The sequence below is a fragment of the Stylophora pistillata genome, chromosome 10, assembly GCF_964205215.1.
Source record: "Stylophora pistillata chromosome 10, jaStyPist1.2, whole genome shotgun sequence".
NCBI lineage: Eukaryota > Metazoa > Cnidaria > Anthozoa > Scleractinia > Pocilloporidae > Stylophora > Stylophora pistillata.
Genome location: NC_142528.1, coordinates 26,649,473 through 26,667,897, shown reverse-complemented (window position 1 = coordinate 26,667,897; position 18,425 = coordinate 26,649,473). Strand labels below are relative to the sequence as shown.

Sequence of the window (18,425 nt, the reverse complement as noted above, 5' to 3'; positions counted from 1 at the left end):
TTTTCATGCGCGGGATCAATACGAGCAATCCCGGGCGGGCAAAGTGGGCCCATCTTGCCCGCTCGGGTAGCCAATCAGAACACAGGATTCCCTTCATCTTGCCTACGGGCGCTGCGAGCGATGTAAAAAAGATATTTGTCGTTAGATCCCGAGCCTCTCGCAGCCAGTGAATGTTCCTTTAGGAAGAATCCTTCCGAGAGAAGAGATTGTTGAAGTCGTGTTTTCACATGTTCTTTTGCACTGAGGGTTGGTCTGATTTAATTTTTTTTTTTTTTATTAAGAAATAGAGCTACTCCTAAATAAAGCGTGAAAGGCCAACCAACGGTATGGAAACCGTTTGTTTCAGTTAGGAGTCTGGGGACTAGTTCCAGTCCTAGTCTAGTCCTCTTCCAGGCCTCTCGCGGGCGAAGAAACGCTCGAACCCAGGCGCTTACAATGAGGGCCTAGCCACAGTCTTGCAAAAATGAGTCAAACTGACGCAAGATTTCTAGGTGAGATGTAGTTCATAATTAATGATAAGCGATGAGATCTTTACTCCTGATGGTGATATTAGTACATAACACATAAAGGTGACTAAGTACTAGAAATTATTCTGAAAAGAAATTTTGGTCTTAGGTATCTGAGACCAGCCTCCCCCAGATTCATCGTGGCCGAGCTAACTTTTCACTAATTTTTTGAAAAATTTAACCAAGTGTTTATTTGAAAATGGCAAACTCGTCTCGAGGGAGAGACCACTAGGGTGGACGAGTTGTCTCGCCTCGGCAGGTAGGGTAACCGTATTAGGGAGGACAGCTTTTTTTTCATATGAATTCTTTGGCTCGCCTGCTTGTGACTATGGAGGGACTGGGACGAGAGGGACTGGTAAGGGACTGGAACACAAAACAATGTAAACACTCCGTAAAGTTGACTCGAGGAGGAAGGGTTGTCGCGGGTACACAAGACATTCTAAATAGGGCCTTAGAAGGGTTGAATAAATCTCTAAGGTCATTGAATAAAAAGAGAAGTGATTTTTAGGCAAAACGCCAAGTTTTTTCTTTTAATGTTATGATCATCCTTAGGTCGTATGCGTTTCTTGGAAACGATTCAGTTGGACATATCGTAGAACACACATTGCCATGCACATGTTCAGAAGGAAACATCGTTGTTCCCCTTCTCACTTAAGCCCTCTCCGTATTTTAACAATCGCACGATGTCTTCGCAGTTGAATCGCCCGTCGTCATCAGTCAGAGCTCCTTGAAGGAAAACTTCATCAACCTACAAAGATTGGAAAGAAAATGAGGCAAAAATGATAGAAAAATGATCTGAACTAGGTTAGGGGAAGGCCAGTTTTAAAAATTTACCGCTTCTTTCATTTATGGATACATCATTCGCTATAATATTTCTTCTGAAATATTATTTAGCCCCATAGCACTTGACAGTATACCTAGAAGTAGGGTGTTTTTTTTTTCTTTTCAATCTGGAGAATGTGATTCACCTGAAACAAGAACATTTCGTGAATTGGGTTGATCGAGTTTCAAAATGTATCTAGACTTTTTCTCTCACTATGTTTTCGACGCTGAACGAGTCTGCTGAATTCAGTTGAGGGGTCGGGCAAAGTACATAAATAAAAAAACCCATACAGGCCCCATTAATTTGAGCGAAAGCATTAATTTCATTCACTGATCAAATTTACGAAATGGCCTTGATACCTGTTGCTCTGTAAGCCTCAGACCCATCGTCATCAAGAGTTCCTTAAACTCGTCCAAATTTATGACTCCATCGCAGTCGTCGTCAAAGCACGTGAAGGCATTTCGGATCAGATCTTCGGGGTCTGCAGAACCCATCTTAGAAGCAAACATGGACAGAAATCTTGCAAAATCCACATTTCCTTGTACCTCGTTCAGCATCTCCCTGACTTCCTTGTCTGTCGGTTTCTGCCCAAGAGAAATTAAGATCTTCTGTAGATCATCTTTGCTTATAACGCCGTCACGATCTTGGTCGATGAGATTGAATGCCTCTTTTAGCTGAGACAGTTGCTCTTTGTTAATGTGTCCCGTGGCCGGTTGCCTGATGCCTACTATTCTTTTGGATTTTCTCCGTGGGAGAATTCTGCTGCCTTCTTTGTGATACATGTTGCTTTGGTCAAAATCCATTTCTTTTGGCACAGTACCAAGCACGTGCAATTAAATATTGAAAAGAATCAAAGTCAATATTGGAAAAGTGGTGTGGTCGATTTGGCGCAAGAACATCTGCCTTTCTAAGAGTCGCGGTGCGTGGTAAGAAAGATAAGGCTTTGAAATTCTGTAACCACAGACCACATATGTCTCTTGGTTCTCGTAAATGTAGCGTTTATTGCATTAGGCAAATTCCGATTGACTTCTTTTGAAAAACATTTGATATCATCTGACAAATTGAACTAGGTGTCACTCCAGCGAATGATACTCACTAATTTTAAGTACATCTTGAACTCTTATGTATATCATGCATTGCTCATAAAACAGGGAAATAACTCGTATAGTTACATTGTAAATCGGAGATTTAAGATATTGTTGCTTTTTGTTTTGAGATAAGTACAGACACTAATAAATTAAGCTCAACGCAAATCGTTAGAAAGTAAATATTTTTTGAAATTTTTAATTATGTTTAAGTTCGATTAGGTTTTTGTAATCATATTTTTTATCTATTTTTATTATTATTCTTTTTCTCTCATTTGTTTTATTTCATTTTGTTTATTTCTTGTTGAATACTTTACTTCTTTTTCAAATCATTTCTTACTTTTGGCCGAGGAACTTTAGTGGGCTGGTACCAACTTTCTGAAAGCGATGGACTGGAGAGAACACCTAAGACGCCTGTCGTAATCAGTTATTTTGCTCATTCCTATGGCGGACAAATGCGGTGTAGAAGTCATCATAAAACTTGGAGGATCTGCAGTTACGCAAAAAAATGTTTTTGAAACAGTTAAACGCGAGGCAATCTTAGCTGCAGCCGAGCTGGTGAAAAGAATCCCCGCGGGAAAATGCATCGTCATACATGGCGCTGGGTACGTAAAGTTACAAGGCATGTGTTCTTGCATGCGCTGTAGAAATTAATATATTCAGAGAGCTCTGTGAAAATAGAGGACAGCGAGGGATGATGGATTTAAACGTCTTTCTTTCTTCTGCTGTAACACCTGCAATCAGCCATTTAAGTAGAGTTTAATTTTGGTTAGTTACGCGAGCTACTGGATCAATTACGTACAGCTTGTTGCTGAGGGTTTTATCCGTTCACTCACAGAGGAAATTCGTTTAAACTTCTCCTCAAAAATTCGATTCTTTACTCAGCAAATAGGTGATGAAATAAACAAAATTATCAGATAGGCGGTTTTATTTTTACATATTCCAAATTCTTGTCACAAATTTACAGTGAAATAAGTAGCTGTTGGAAGGCAGAAATATTCGGAACTGATCTTGGGAGTTGAAGTTCGATGTAACAAGGGCATGGATTGACTTCTAGCTCTCATCCTAACATAAAGTTAACAACGTGCTGTTCTTACATAATTTGGACACCCAACTACTATCTAATGTGTGCCTTGTGGTGCAGAGGGGCAGGAAGGGGGGCAGGTTGGGGGGGGGGGGGCAGGGGGGAATAAGAAAGGCAAGCCCAGTGGAGATTATGGCAAGAATGAGATGTATTATTCCATTTTGTCATCTGTTTAATTCAAATCAGTAATGTTGTTGATCTCAGCTGCTTAGTAGTTATGTTACTTTATTTTTCTCTGGAATTCTAGATCTTTTGGACACTTTCAAGCTCATGAATATGGAACAGCACATGGATTCTCAAATGACATTTCAAAGGGCAAGATTGGGTTTGCTAAAACCAGGCTCTCAGTGACCAAGGTGCAATGAAAAGTTTGTCCTTGCCTGAAGAGGATATGTTGTACTTATCTCATTTTCATTTTTTATATGAATTTGCAATAAACTTTGAATGTTGGACTCGAGACTTTGGGTGACTCTAAGCAACTTACTGATCAATATATCTAGATGCATTATTGTCCAAGCATGAGGTCAAGATGGCTGGATATTGGCCACACTCTTATTATGCCTCTTCATGGACGGCGACAAAGTCAAAGTTCTTCAAAAACACAGAAAAATAACAAGGCTAATATTCAGCCATCTCGACCGAGCAAGTCTGGTCAATAAAAGATTTATAAAATAGTAAAAGGATTTCAGGTCATTTTGGCTGGGAAGAAAGCTGACTGTGTTTGTAGTACAATAAACCCACAAGAGTCATCTATATATATATTTTTTGACTGTTTTTCATTCTTTGTGATATATCCCCATCATTGTCCAAACATCACAAACTTTGTAAGTCTGCCCAACATAATGTTTTTCTTGCTCAGGATCTTGGTATGCTGTACCAAGCATGCAAGATGGGCCCATCTTGCCTGCTTGTGTACCCAATTAGAAAACAAGATTTGCTAGTCATATTACCCGTAGGTACTGCCAGTGATATAATAAAGGAGAAGTCCCTTTATTTCCTACAAGTTGTCCTTAAGTCTATACTCTGCTCCTAAATACCTTGAAAAGGAGCTTTATTTATGATTTGTTCCTTTTTGAATAATACTTCTTTTGTTTTTGTTTTCCATTTTGATAGCTACAACATATTATCACAGCAATGTTAGTTGACAGTGGTATTCCTGCTTTGGGAATTTCAGTAAGTACAGCTAAGCTATACTCATCAAGTTCGCTCAATTGTTCAAGTCTCAAATGTGACAGTCTCTAAGTGAGAACAAAAACATTTTGTAATTAACAGCTATTTGCCAGAGCAAAAGAAGCTAGAGTGGAAAATATTTAGCGAGCTGCAAAGCAGTGGGGTAAATATCCACCACTAGTCACCAACTCTGAGGTGAATTGCTCTTTTAGTATAATAATAATAATAATAATAATAATAACCCTTTATTTGCCATAATCACTAAAAATTTACAAAAATCATGTTAAAAGGCTTAAAATGTCTGATAAAAATCTAAGAAAAGCTATTGGATACATGCTTCCATTAGTAACGATGATGACAACAACAATAATAATCATAATAATTCGGTTCTCTAGGATCAGACTCGTATCAGACCCAAACTAACTTTGATAACAAAAACGACCTACATTTTTAAATCGCGAAGGCAACTACTAGTTTGTATTGAAAGAATTTCATAACACGTGCATTGAAATTATCCCTATAAAAGTAAATTACATTAAAAAAAGTATACGAGAAGGGAAACGACACTCTTACTCTAAAAAGTGTAAAAACAAATTTTAAAAATGTCTAGCCTATATTTGCCCTAGCATTGTCAATTAAAAAATCTGTATCAAATGTCTCAAATGTTCTTCTCTTCTTTCTTGTACCTCTTAAGCAAAAGAGGGCGCATTGTAAGAGCGCAAAGGAGATTTTGGCTCTAATCCAGGACATAGTGGTAGAGTATGTTTCACATTTCTTAATGGATATGAGTTCAGCTAAGCGTTTATGGTAAATTTTGCATTCAGTGCCCGTCCCTCCGGTTGTACTAAAGATCAGGGGCGAAAAGGATCCTAGCTCTATTTCCAATACTCTACTGGCATACTTTCGTTTCTTCTCATTTTCATGCTGTTTAAAGACTTGCTCAGATGTCTTCTCACGATAGGAGTCAGCATAAGGGTGGAATACCCGGACATCAAAGTATGCAGATTTCTGTCGCTCCCAGAAACCTCTGGCTAGAATATCAAGACGAGCAACTTGGGAAGTATTGGCCCCATTATTCAAAATTTCTCCCGTAATCTGCTGCAGGGGAGGCTCGATTTCCACATCATTATATACGGTGCTAAGCAGTGCCACCTCCAGGTCTCTGATCTCATTGTGGCGTTGTATCACAAATCCGCCATTTCTGCAGGTCATCGCATGGTCCACGTCAAAGATGTCACCACAGACGCACCAGTTTGGGATGTCAGAGAATTCCCAATTATATCTCAGCTTAAGGGCATCTTTAAATTCTCCTTTATTGAGATCGTATCCTTGATCTTTTAACGGGATGACAGTGAGCCAACTGGAGGCACCTCTTTCTGATGTTTGTTCTTTCACTTTGAACGAGTTTGGTGTTAACATGTTCTTTACCCTCACTTCAGATTCTTTCAGGGCCTCACGTTTCTTACCTAATTGCCTGGGACTTCGCAGCATTGTTATCTGCTTCATCTGGAGTGTGGTGATCTTGATGCATTATTATTATTAATAATAATAATGATAATAATAATAAAGGTTTATTCAATACATGTTTTCGTACAAGAGTAAAATACAACATGTTTATACTAAATGGTGAGATAATAGCGCAACAAGGTTGGGTGTAACTCATTTATTCCTGTAGCTATTAAAGTATTTTCAAGTGCAAATCCTGATATTATGTTGAGCTGTAATTTTGTGGTTTAGTGACTTTAATCTACAAACAGTCATAAGAGATCAAAGTTAAATGCTGATTGAATGCTATTAATCTAGGCAGACTTACACTGTAATATTTTGCAGTACAGAGCATCTTGATTGTCTCCTGTCAGGAATCTCTTTGGTTAAATAATCTGCCTTAGAAGAACCAAAACTTCTGATTCTGTAAAGAAAAATTTTCTTACACAGTATGAAATGATAAAAAATATTTACCAGGATTTGTCAAAAAAATTGACTGACTGACTGGTCTTGGTTATAATAACTCTCATTTGATGTTTTTTTTTTTTTTCAATTGTGCTTATTTGTGGAAATGAGAAGACATATTAAGTAAAGGACACTGAAGGAGTATATTTATTCAGTTTCCTAAGTTTGTTTATTTACTCTCAACAATGCTATTAATAACTCTTTACACCCTAACATCAGTATGAATATTCTTCATACTGTTCTCTAAACATTTCCTAAGGTGCTGACAAGGAGAATTTGTTATGCAATCAAGAGCTTCTTTAGTTTGATAATTTTGTTTATTCTCTCGACCTTAGAAATTTGATGCTGAGTCATTCTCAGGGGTCAAAAGGTTGAGTTGAAAATAGTCTATTCGGTGACGCAATTTTCATCCATGACTCAAAGAACTTCCATCATAAATTTTTAAACGGACAGTTTACCTTTTGGTAATCTCCAGCTGCACATGGAAAGTTCATTTATATTTTACTTTTTAACTGCAGAAATAATCTTATATTGTTTCTGGAACACACTACCCCTTTAACATCCCAATTGATACCACCTTGGTTATTCTGGTCCCTAGAGGGTACTATGAATACTCCTAAATACATGTAGACCTGGCAACAACTGAAAAATGTATGTGGCCTTAAGTTATTGAAACTGCTGGAATTTCAGTTAGAATCATAATTCATAGCTTTTTTCCTCTTCTCTTTGCATGTTTGAAGCCGTGTGGATCATGGGTAACAAGAAAAGGCCATGTCAACAGAGTAACGTTGAGTCCAATCATAGAACTTTTGCAAGCGGGTTTTGTACCAGTTCTCCATGGTGACTGTGTATTGGATGATGCACAAGGATGTGCTATTCTGAGTGGAGACAAAATCATTGAGGTGTATCTCAGTGAAAGGAACTGGGTCACGATTAGACCACAACAAGTCCCTCTTTTTCGGCGAAGTTCGTCGCGCGAGCAACAAAAAGGTCATAGGCGAGGTCAAACTCTCTCCTTAGTCTGTAATCCTAATTTTTTGTGCGCCTCAGCCCTAGAATTCTGTGCGGCGCACTAATATTCATAAAAGTAAGTTAATTTTTGTTGATTCTTTGTCAACGCGACGGACTTTGCCAAAAAGGAGTGTTTGTGGTCTACTTCATGATGAGTTTCGAGCGCTTTTCAACTGACTGAAGAAACTAATCTGGGATTGGATTGCTTTATTTTCTTCTAATTTCTGTGATAAGCCCATAAACTTTTCGCAACCTCACTTGACCAGCAAATGCGAAACTAAAACCAGTTGCGTTTTGGTTAGTCGCAGTTTCTTGCACTGTAACTGCTTGCTTGTTTGTACCTTTAAGGTGTCATATGTTGACGTGAACTCAGGAGAGATCTGACCATTCATTTCACGCCTTTTAGTTCAAAGATGACCTCATTTCTTTTAGCAAAATTTTACCATGAAAGAGTAAACACGCCAAACAGCAGACTGCAAACCCCAGCCTGCGGTGTTTTATCAAAAGACCTCAATCGTCAAATCTCCTGCAATGATCAAGTTTTATCAAGAGACATTTACAAGAGGGAACTTTTTGCTACAGAGCCCGTTCCCATAAGATTTCTATGCCTGAAACACTGTATTTGTTTTGTTGAAAACGGGTTTACGGCTGGCTTTAGGGTGATGTATAGATCTAAGTGTAGCATCTTTCTTATGCCTTTTAGAAACTGGTGCGAGAGCTTGGACCCAGACGGGTTGTGTTTTTGACAGATGTCGATGGGATTTATGATAAACCTCCTGAAAAACCAGGTAAACGGTTGCTGCGAGGCAACTTGCGCTTTGCCACACTTTTGCGCTCTTGCGGAGTTTTCTTTCTTCTTATTTGCCGTGGTAATTAGCTTCATTTTTATCTTTTATCTTATCTTTATACTGAAAAACGCTCTTAGTGCCTTTTATTGCTTGTCATTTTAGTAAATTTCCTTGTTCCCGTATAGTCTTCTTATCTCCAGCGTACGACGTGCTATGTCGTAACGCAGCACAAACAAAAGTTGATCTGTCACTCAAAAGTTTTCAAGTTAAACGGCCAAGTCAGGAAAATCTGATTCTTTTTCAGCGTCACAGAGATATGTTTTTAATTCAATTAGCACAAAGAAACATTGAAATAATACTTTGTTTCAAAAGACTTACTTCAGAAAGGCGATATTAAGCCAGAAAGGGATAAGGGTGGTCAAGGTTGACAAGGATCAACACGGATTGCAAGTAATGAGCGAGTAAAATGAACCCTTTACAACCTAACATTAGTATTTATGTTCTTCTTATTCTGTTCTCTTTACAATGTTTATGGTATTGACCTGGAGGCTTTGTTTGAAAATCAGAAGCTTTTTCTACTTGTTGACTATTTCCTTTTTTCTTCGGTCATGACCTTTATATTAGAAGCCACTCAGGCTTGTGTTGAAGGGTTACTACAAACTTTTTACGACTCCCCTGATCATTGTGGAGTTTCTTCCCATTCGTTTCACCTTTTTTCACCCGAACACCTTTACTATCCCATCTCTAGATGCGTTGTTACTCAGAAACGTGTTTGTTAAATCCAATGGGGGATTTTCCAATGCCATAACTACATCAAGCCTTGAACATGACGTCACAGGTGGTGTTCGCGGCAAGCTCCAGACAGCTTCAAATATCATTCATATCTCTGGAGGAAATACGCGAGTATTTGTCTTGAATATAATGTCGGGATCTGATGCATATTCTGTTTGTGCTTTGGGTGTTCTGGAAGGTAAAGGTACGGAAATATTGGCGGAAAAAGTTAAAGCCCCATAAATTTGCATTTTGGTGCTAATAAAAGTAAATTCTGTTGCAAGATCATCCGAAATTTTCCCTATTGAAACACCTGGTAGTTAAACAAGGTTCAGTTTTATAGATATGCCTACTTTGCCATGTAATAAACAACTGATATACGCATTTTCGTTGGGATATCCAACCTTAAGCGAAACAACAGAATACATAAAGTGTAGAAAGCTATTGGCAATTAAGACGCCGAGGTAAACATGGCTGGGTGTAAATAGTTATTTCTTTCCAAACATTAATATATTTTTACTTTTTAGAAGAACAAACATCTTGATATTCTTGGTTGTTTTTATCAATTTTGCGTCGATTTTGCTTTCATAAGTTGGTTTCTTTGGGTAGTAAGGATGGATGTGCCGCACTGAAACTTGAAAAAAGGTCATAGCTTTAAATGGACGTGCGAATTTTCATGTTGAATTCCAACTGTACGTTGTTTAAAAATAATAAACAGGTTTCTTTGGTTTCAAAGCGAACAATGTGACATTTTGTATTAATAACAGGGTCAATTTACGTATTATGTTCCCCTTGTTTATGTTAACCTCAACAGGTTTAGGTTTTCGCTCGTCCTTTTTATTTTTCTTAATTAGGAAAACATCATACGACGTGCCTATCGTCAAGCCATAATTACGTGAAAAGGAAATTAAAAGCTTTTAAAGTGACTTAAAAATTTGATGTGTATTTAATACCTTTCACAGTTGAGTTTAATTTTTAGGTGTTTTTGTTTTTGCTATCAGAAGACATTTTTATAAGAAGTGTCGAAACTTGTCTGGTTATTAAAGGTCACCATTTAAACCAAAGCCATTCCTTTGTTTATCGAATTGAGATAAAGTTGGTCTTTTGGAAACATTTTCTGCTTAAAAGCTTTGTCGACTTGGCGATCATGTATGAAGTATAATTTAACAAGTAATTTGACATCCAGCGAAAAAAACTGAAAAGCTCCCAATTTCAAACGAAAATGATAACGAGTATAGTTTTTCTATCCATGGTCGCTGATCATGTCACCGTTATTTTAAGGCTGAACAAAAACAAAAACTAAAACAAAAAACTTACACTCAATTTTTTTCCTGATGACTGACACCTTATGCAGTTATGAAAATGTCGTGTTGTTGTTCGATGAACTAACTTTCTGTTACCTTTTCTGTTATAAGATGTCTTTAGCGTGGGCGGTATTCAGGCGATCTGTTAATGTTTAGAATAAAATTATAAAATGATCTGTGGGCATGCCATTTCAAACTTCTTGGGTAATTTTGACATAATTCAAATGGAAAACTTCCTTTGTTAGTGTCAATTGTATGTAAGTTCGTCTTTCCATTATTAAGGATAGGATTCCATGTTGACAAATAGATCATTCTGTCTCTTTTCATGGTTTTTCTCTTCTATTTTGGAGACGCTGATTGAAGCCGGTTTTATTAGCCTTGCGACCTTTGTACTCGTGCTTGGAGACAGATCAATACGTTGCCTGAACTACCTGATTGAAAGAAAGGTGTTGAAATATGATCGTCGTCATTTTTTCATCAGATAAGCCATAAAGAAAGTAGCCGCATATTATCATAACAATACTATAAATGTTCAGTGATTGATATATTAAACTAGTGAACAATTATCAAGATGTGCGAATTAAAGATAAAAATCAACGGCCTGCTTGGCCGGTTAGTGTGATATAACATAATTAGAGCTTGTTTTGTTCACCCGAAACACTCACATAATTGAACTCCATTCGTAAAGTTTCACTTAACTTCGTCGAGAGGCTTGTAAAATGGCCGGCTTTCGTGTGCCCTTCACCCAACTTCCAGCGCTGGCTTGTTTCGACTTTCTGCAGCCCCCAGACTCGTACATGGTCGGATCTACTATGCCGCCGACTTCGTGCACCTTAGGCTTCCGTGGGGCACCGCCCCACGGCTTTTTCAAAAGTTCACCTCACGCTTCGGCTCTGAGAGACAGTGACCAAGTTATTCACACCGTGCCGCAAAGAGATTCTAGCGAGTTGGACAGCAATATTATGCCAAGATCTTGCTATGAAGGAGCCATCTTCACAGGCAGTACATTATCATCTACGGTCCAGCATGGAATGCCTCCTCAAGCTTGGGATAACTCCCATCAAGACTTACACGGTGCCCAACTAACCTTTCCCAGAAAAGACCACAGTGTAGGCAACTTGAATGCTCAGAGTTTTGCTTCAAGCTACGATGCACCGCCAGGGTTTGGAATTGCTAGGGATCCACCCATCACCTATAGCCTGGCTCTGCCTGCGGCTCATAGCCCACTAAAGTGCTGCTGGGTAATTCAGAATGACGAGAGAGAACATAGTTCTGTGTGCAATCAAGTGTTCGGCACCATAGACCACTTGGTAGGCCACGTCACTGAGCTTCATGTTTACAACAGCACTTCCCTCCGATATATATGCCGTTGGAAGGACTGTCCCAGGAACGGGCTACCATTCAAGGAACGCTACAGGCTAGTGAACCATCTACGGGTTCACACTGGAGAGAAGCCTTTTCTGTGCGTGTATCTCGGATGCGGTAGGCGATTCTCACGGGCGGAGAATCTGAAAATACACACGAGGACACATACTGGGGAAAAGCCATTTCTGTGCACTTTTCCCGACTGTGGACGCCGTTTTGGCAACTCAAGCGACAGGAAAAAGCACTCGCATGTGCATGCCTCAGATAGACCTTACTTGTGTCGATTGAAAGAGTGTAAGAAGCGCTACAGTGAGGTTATGTCACTAAGGAAACATATGAAGTTGCACGAAGAGAGAGGCGATGTCTTCTAAGAAACGAAGAATACGACCTCTGCAAATACTCGATGAAAAAAAAGCAAGTTTGTTCATCTTCTGTTTTGTCAAAAGCACTATAGTGTTGTGTTGTACTTGTTGAGTATAGAGTTGAACGTTTGATTTGAAAGGTATTAGGGCTATATTAGGTCACTTTTCTTTCTCTTGCAAAGGAGATTTTAGTAGGTAACGTAATCGCGCTTTAGTTAAAACATAGGCGCTAGGTGATTAAACTTAACAAAAATGAAAACAATGGAGGATAGCTAAAAACTGTGCTCATTGTTTCATTCTACTTATATCCCTTTGTTGTCTCCCACGTCCATGTCTGTAATAGTAAGGGTGCAGCATGCATCTTATCATAGAGATAAAGAAATGTTAATTTTCTTTTGTACTGTGAAAGTTTACGTCGGGGGCGAATCGCGTATTGATAACTTGTCAAACTAATTTTAGGGTTGCTTTTTTGACCTTTTTTTCTCGTCAAATTTGGCATCTTTGTGTACTTTTCTGATCTGCGTTTGAACTCTTGAAACAGCTGAACTATTGCCTTCTTTGCGCCCTAAAAATTAGAAGTGATAATTTTGTTGTAAAACAAAACTTTGGTTGAACGACTAAGGAGAAAATAAACGTGCAAAAGGAATATGCTGTCCCTTCCTGCGAACTGTTTCTAAAGGAGATGTTGCAGAGACTGTTACGTTACCCATATGTGGCACCTATTCGGTGATACTTAATCAATTGACTGTCGGGGAAAAAAGAGCGAAAAGAAAAGATGAAAACAGAAAGTTTTAAAATTTCGCAGTGTGATCTTCGAGAGTCAGTGCGTAACTCTTTTGGGTGTATCCTTGGTTTATGCTAAGTAAATGCTCTTTCCTCGCGTTAACACAGAATCATTGTTTCTTTTTTTTCGTCAACTATCGTTGTCGAACATCTGCTGTATGCAATGATACTGTCAGTTAGAATGTTTTCTTTGTATCATGATCCAAAATATCGCTCGTATTAATTTTCCTTTTGAAGAGGGCAATGGTTCATACTTTTGAGTTACGAGGTCGTCCTTTGGCTCCTTAATTTATTTAAACCAAACTCATTTCAGGTTATCCTGTAATAATTACAGAAGAGATAATTCCATCAACGTCTTTCATTTTATGAGACTTAAAAAATATGTAGATTAGATACCTCCAAGATCGGAGTGATAGTCATCTCGAAAGGCGATGTCCGACGAAAACACACTGTATGGGCATATTCATGGACGTAGGACAAATCATGACAAGATTCAAAAATTAATTGGTGACTTCTGCTTAAGATCAGCTCTTAGAAGAGATGCCCAGCATGCAATGGGAGGACTTTAGTGGGAGATAGAAATATGGAAGTCGCGATGCGTGGGAAGGGAAATAGAAAAATTCAAATATGATAAGGTAAATTACTGACATGTAGAAAGCAGATCAGAAAGAAGATACAAAGTAGGCAAAACAGTCTGCAAACGTCTTCTGTGTTGCCTTTCTAAAACTGGATATCCAGAGCAAAATTATGCAGATTAAAGTTGAGATTCTTGTCTGTAAACTGCGCAATTCGTACTGCTAATTTAAAACGTAAAGAAATTTCATGAGTTTTATCTGTCTTTGCGTTTGAATATCGATCGATCTGTCTGACCAAAATCGACTCGTCTCCACATCTTTTAGTTTCTCCTCACTTGCATTTCTGAAAAAATTCTATATCTCAGTCTTCTCCGCACATTAATCTGATGAAAACATTTTTTCCACTTACCTCCCTAGAAGATGGGGAAAACTGGCCAAGTTCTTGGAATGGATTCAGTGTTGCTTTTGGAATAGGAGGAATTTTTTCTAGAGAGGAACGACGTCCCCAAAAGTAGCAGCAGTTTGAGGTGTATGTGTGTGTATGTGGCGATGGAGGTGGGGTTTTGGGAGTGTGAGCGAGAAAGGGTAGTTGAATGAAATATTAGCACAATGAAACGAAACATTTGCTAGTCAAAAGGGGCAGTAGCCAGGAAACGGAGGGGTGCAAAGTGGTGTATGTAGTGAATGTCCAAAAGGTTATAAAAGCACCACTCGCACTAAGTCGGGATTGAACTTTGGAAGAGTCATAATACCCATGAATACCCATCTCATGTCAAGACCTAGCAGTCAAAGAACATAAGTGTAGGATATATGTAGGTGGATTAAAGGCTTTTCGATTTTACAGACTGCCAGCTGTAAGAAGCAACGCGTCAAACTTGTTAGACTCTACTATTCAACCCTTTTAATTCAGCATACTTTAGATGTTGGGACTGAAAAGTGAATCACAATTGACGCTCCAGTGGTCTCTGAACTGAATAAGACTTCCAATACCCAACATGATCATCAATAATAATTACGCTTGTGTGAGCTAAAGCCTCCTAGTTCTCTGTTGACAAGTGCAGTATTTACGGAGTCCATGATTTGACCCTATCCGCTTCCCGCCTCATTTGAGTTTCAACTGTAAAGAAATAAAATATGTTAAGAACTGAATATGGCGGAATAAAGTCGCACACTCCCTATGCATGGATTATACCTATCATTTTCTAATCGGTTTTATGTCATGGGTTCTTTTTTCTGCCAATCAATTTGATTTTGGAAAACTCAGTATACCTTGTTCAGATGGTAAACAGCTTTAGCACTCAGGACAACGAAAAAAAGTGAAATAAAAGTATAAATTAGTAGCTGTCTTTTCCCACATGCATGGCTTTTATCTAAACAAATGTAGAGCCACTAAACTGTAGATCTACATAACATTAGCCATTACCAGTTGCATAAACAGAATTGGAGTTATCTTTTCCTGTACAAAATGGATCATCGTGTTGACAATCTTCGAAACATTGGTTCTTGCATTCGCCTACGGTGGCCACCATCTGAAGAAGAAGGGTGTCGGATGTAGTATTCCCGCTCCAGCATTCTCCTGTGCGAAAGAAAATTAGTTCCAGGATAAGAAATATACGGTGGCCCACAGGGGCAGTACAAAAATATTTATCACAGTACAAAAATATATATTTCAGTACAAAAATATTAATTTCAGCACAAAAATATTTATCCCGGTACAGAAATATTTATCCCAGGACAGAAATATTTATCTCAGTACAGAAATATTTATCCCTGTACAAAAATATTTATCCCAGTACAAAAATATTTTTTCAGTACAAAAGTATTTTTCCAGTCTCTTTACTTGTCATTATCCCGACAGTAAATGTGACTACTTTTTCTGGCTCTAGTTTGCTTTTCTTTGTCTTGTTTGTTGATTTTGCTCGAAAAAACGAGCTTCTCTCGGACCCTTTTTAGCTTTGTACGACTTAAAACTTGGCAAAGAAAATTTCCTCGTCTTCGGCGAATCCGGCGGTTCAGTGGTGTTGCTTGTAGACTTTGCGGGTGATGCTACAAGGAAAACCTCTGTGCCACATTTCGGGCAATTCTTGTAAGCTGGATCCACGATTTTGAAGCTACAGCAATGGCAAAAACAAAGGCAAGCCGCCAAAGATGCCGCCATATTTACATGTGCTCCAAGGAAGCTGGCAATAACCTCTGGGAGATTAGTTCCCATTCCCCACTTGTACTGGAAAAATATTTTGTACTGGGATAAATAGTTTTGTACTGGGATCAATATTTTTGTACTGGGATAAATAGTTTTGTACTGGGATCAATAGTTTTGTACTGAGAAGAATATTTTTGTACTGGGAAAAACATTTTTGTACTGGGAAAAATAGTTTTGTACTGGGATCAATATTTTTGTACTGGAAAAACATTTTTGTACTGGGAAAAATATTTTTGTCCTGAGAAAAATATTTTTGTACTGCCCCTGTGGGCCACCGTAGAAATAAGCTTTGAATTTAATGAAAAACGTGAACCTTAGATGTTTCTCTAGATTGTTTAACTACGGTCAGATGTGCTAATTCCACAATTCCGCGTGGCCTTGAGGTGACCTTGACGTTAATGAGAAGGGTGTCGTACTGGTCCCTGAGTTCAAGAGGAACTGCACTTTCCTGAGAACAAAAAAGGGAAATTAGACGAAACCAAGGCAGAAGAAATTCCAAAACTGACTACCAACCCCAGTTCCTGATGCCAAAGATCTTCCATACGTATCCATTTCGCGTAATTCTTTGAGCATAGCGGTAAACAAATTCTGGCAAATGCTTATGCCAGTTAGACCAGTCTATGGTTATCCCGCTCCAGGTCTTTTGTGCCTGCGGGTCTCGGTCGTTAAGGACGCACTTGAGTAGGAAGGGTTGATTTTGGAATCTCACTCTGTAGCAACCAAGTTTTTCAATACGGATGTCGCACATGTCTGTTGAAAGAGATCTCTGATTACAAGATTATAAAATTATGTCGATAAAAGGGTTTTGTTTGAACATACCAATTTTCCCATAGAGGGCTTCGCGGTATACAAGAGTTTAAATTTGGCGATTCCTATGATGGAATAATTGTATTCTCGGTTGAGACTATTTCCTTGAAATAGAACCTGCGCTAATACTATAATCAAACTTTCTAGTACCAAAGTGGGGGATGAAAAAGAGGGAGGGTCCCATACCTGTTCAGGTATGATTTTGTATACTAATGCTAGCCACATGAACATTTTGGCTGATCGCCTTTTACTATTATGCACCAAGTGTCGTTGTGTGGTATGCTAATTAGGAAAACGAGTAAATTGGTACACGTGCTTCTTTGCGAGAAACAACGATTTTCTTTCTGGCGGTGAGAAAGAAAATCGTCCGATTTTTATGTGGGCGTGCTTCATGCACACACAAGTTATGCATAGTGACCACTGTACGATAGTAAAAATTCTACGATAGTTAAGAATGATCACAAGATTCGGTTTTGAAGCAGGCGATCTTTGTAACAACTCGCCGGTTCAAATGAGGTTTCACAGTTTCATGAGTCGACATTGGCTAGAAATAAATTGATCATTAATAGATCATTGATAAATATTATTCGCTTATAAGTTAATTGATTGCAACGTGTAGCTTTGTAGTTGAGTTGATAGCAGGGCTCAATTACTGGAGAGATTTAGCTCAACGTTTACGTGAAACGGCAAACGTCAGCTTGCCCTTTAACGTTTCGCCTAAAATAGCGCGAACCTTGCGCATGTCATTGAAGGCGCTCTTGTATGACTTACAAGAAGTAGTTCTGATGCCCTTTTTCCAGCAATTAACTTCTACTCTGTGAGAGAAAAAGTGGAGAAAATCTTACGAACACGGCAAACGCGAAACAGTTTACTTTCACGTAGAAACGGCAAAGCGCAACTGGCAAACGTGAAAAAATGGCGGGAAAAACAAGGTCACTCGTGCCGTTCGCGTTTCATGTAAACGCAGCGCGAAGTCTCTCTAGTATCTGGCAGTCACGAGTTCGAATCCTGTCGATGACTGAATTGTTTTAGCCTTTTCTCTGCATTTTATTAATTGTAGCTCGCCTGAGAGGATCATTGCTTTCGCTGATTTTAATCCGCAGGTACGAATTCACCCTTAAACCATGGTTGACCAAGACGGCAGAATTTCTCCTTACAACATCAATAGAATATCAAGCAGACAAGTAATGAGAATAAGGAAAAAAAGAAAATCAGGGGATCATCAGTTAGTCCAATACCAAGTTCTCCAAACTAACATCATAAGAATTGTATGGCAGACAGTAAGCAGAATTATCAAAGAGATCTTGGGAGAGAAAGGGTTAAGATTTATGTAATTCCTAATTGTATATAATTTCTTTTTGTCACAAATCCGAACATCTATTTTCGAAAATTCTCAACAAGCTTCCTTTTTTTTTTTTTTTTCTTCTTTTTTTCCGAGAGGCTTCTGACAGGGGAAAGTTTTTCGTACCTGTTACCAACACGAGGGAAACCGCCAATACAAAGACCGACGCGAAATTTTCCATTTTCGTCTGGTAGAGCTAGAAGGAAGGAATTCTGTTAAGAAAGGTAAAACTTTAGTCGAAGGAACATTTGCTTGAAAGTAAAAATGCTTCCATACAAGTTCGGTATGTTTTCGGGTCATGGAGCTTAATACATTAGAAAAAAAACTACCCGAGTTTCTTTGGTTTGGTATGCCTTTCGTAGATTACCGCGCTATTTTAGCGCTAGGTAGATTAAGGAAATATTCGTTGTTAGTCACTTCTGAGAATGAACGAGGAACAGTATCCAAACTAGCATCAACTTCACAAGATCAAATATGGACATGGCTGGAAAAGAAA

At 38.6% G+C, this 18,425-nt stretch overlaps 2 protein-coding genes across 7 annotated transcripts; one reads left to right on the top strand and one right to left on the bottom strand.

Annotated features, from left to right (window-relative positions):
* Nucleotides 1-1,007: 1,007 nt before the first annotated feature.
* LOC111323322 (myosin regulatory light polypeptide 9) lies at nt 1,008-2,220 on the bottom strand. The gene is made up of 2 exons (XM_022926644.2): nt 1,689-2,220; nt 1,008-1,254 (listed from the first exon to the last, which is right to left on the bottom strand). The coding sequence occupies exons 1-2, from the start codon at nt 2,130-2,132 to the stop codon at nt 1,126-1,128; spliced, it is 573 nt and encodes a 190-aa protein (XP_022782379.1). The 5' UTR covers nt 2,133-2,220; the 3' UTR covers nt 1,008-1,125.
* A 409-nt stretch (nt 2,221-2,629) lies between these two features.
* Nucleotides 2,630-14,919, top strand: LOC111323292 (uncharacterized). Of its 6 annotated transcripts, none has more exons than XM_088736098.1 (9): nt 2,630-3,019; nt 3,746-3,854; nt 4,612-4,671; nt 5,363-5,422; nt 6,108-6,179; nt 7,359-7,520; nt 8,333-8,417; nt 9,166-9,393; nt 13,998-14,919. In XM_088736098.1, the coding sequence occupies exons 1-9, from the start codon at nt 2,859-2,861 to the stop codon at nt 14,090-14,092; spliced, it is 1,032 nt and encodes a 343-aa protein (XP_088592224.1). In that variant the 5' UTR covers nt 2,630-2,858; the 3' UTR covers nt 14,093-14,919. The 6 variants fall into 6 exon arrangements, 5 of the variants coding, with proteins under 5 accessions (XP_088592224.1, XP_088592223.1, XP_022782347.1 ...); XM_088736097.1 differs by having other exon boundaries at nt 2,631-3,019; nt 13,995-14,919; XM_022926612.2 differs by lacking the exons at nt 5,363-5,422; nt 6,108-6,179 and having other exon boundaries at nt 2,792-3,019; nt 13,995-14,919.
* The last annotated feature ends 3,506 nt before the right edge of the window (nt 14,920-18,425 follow it).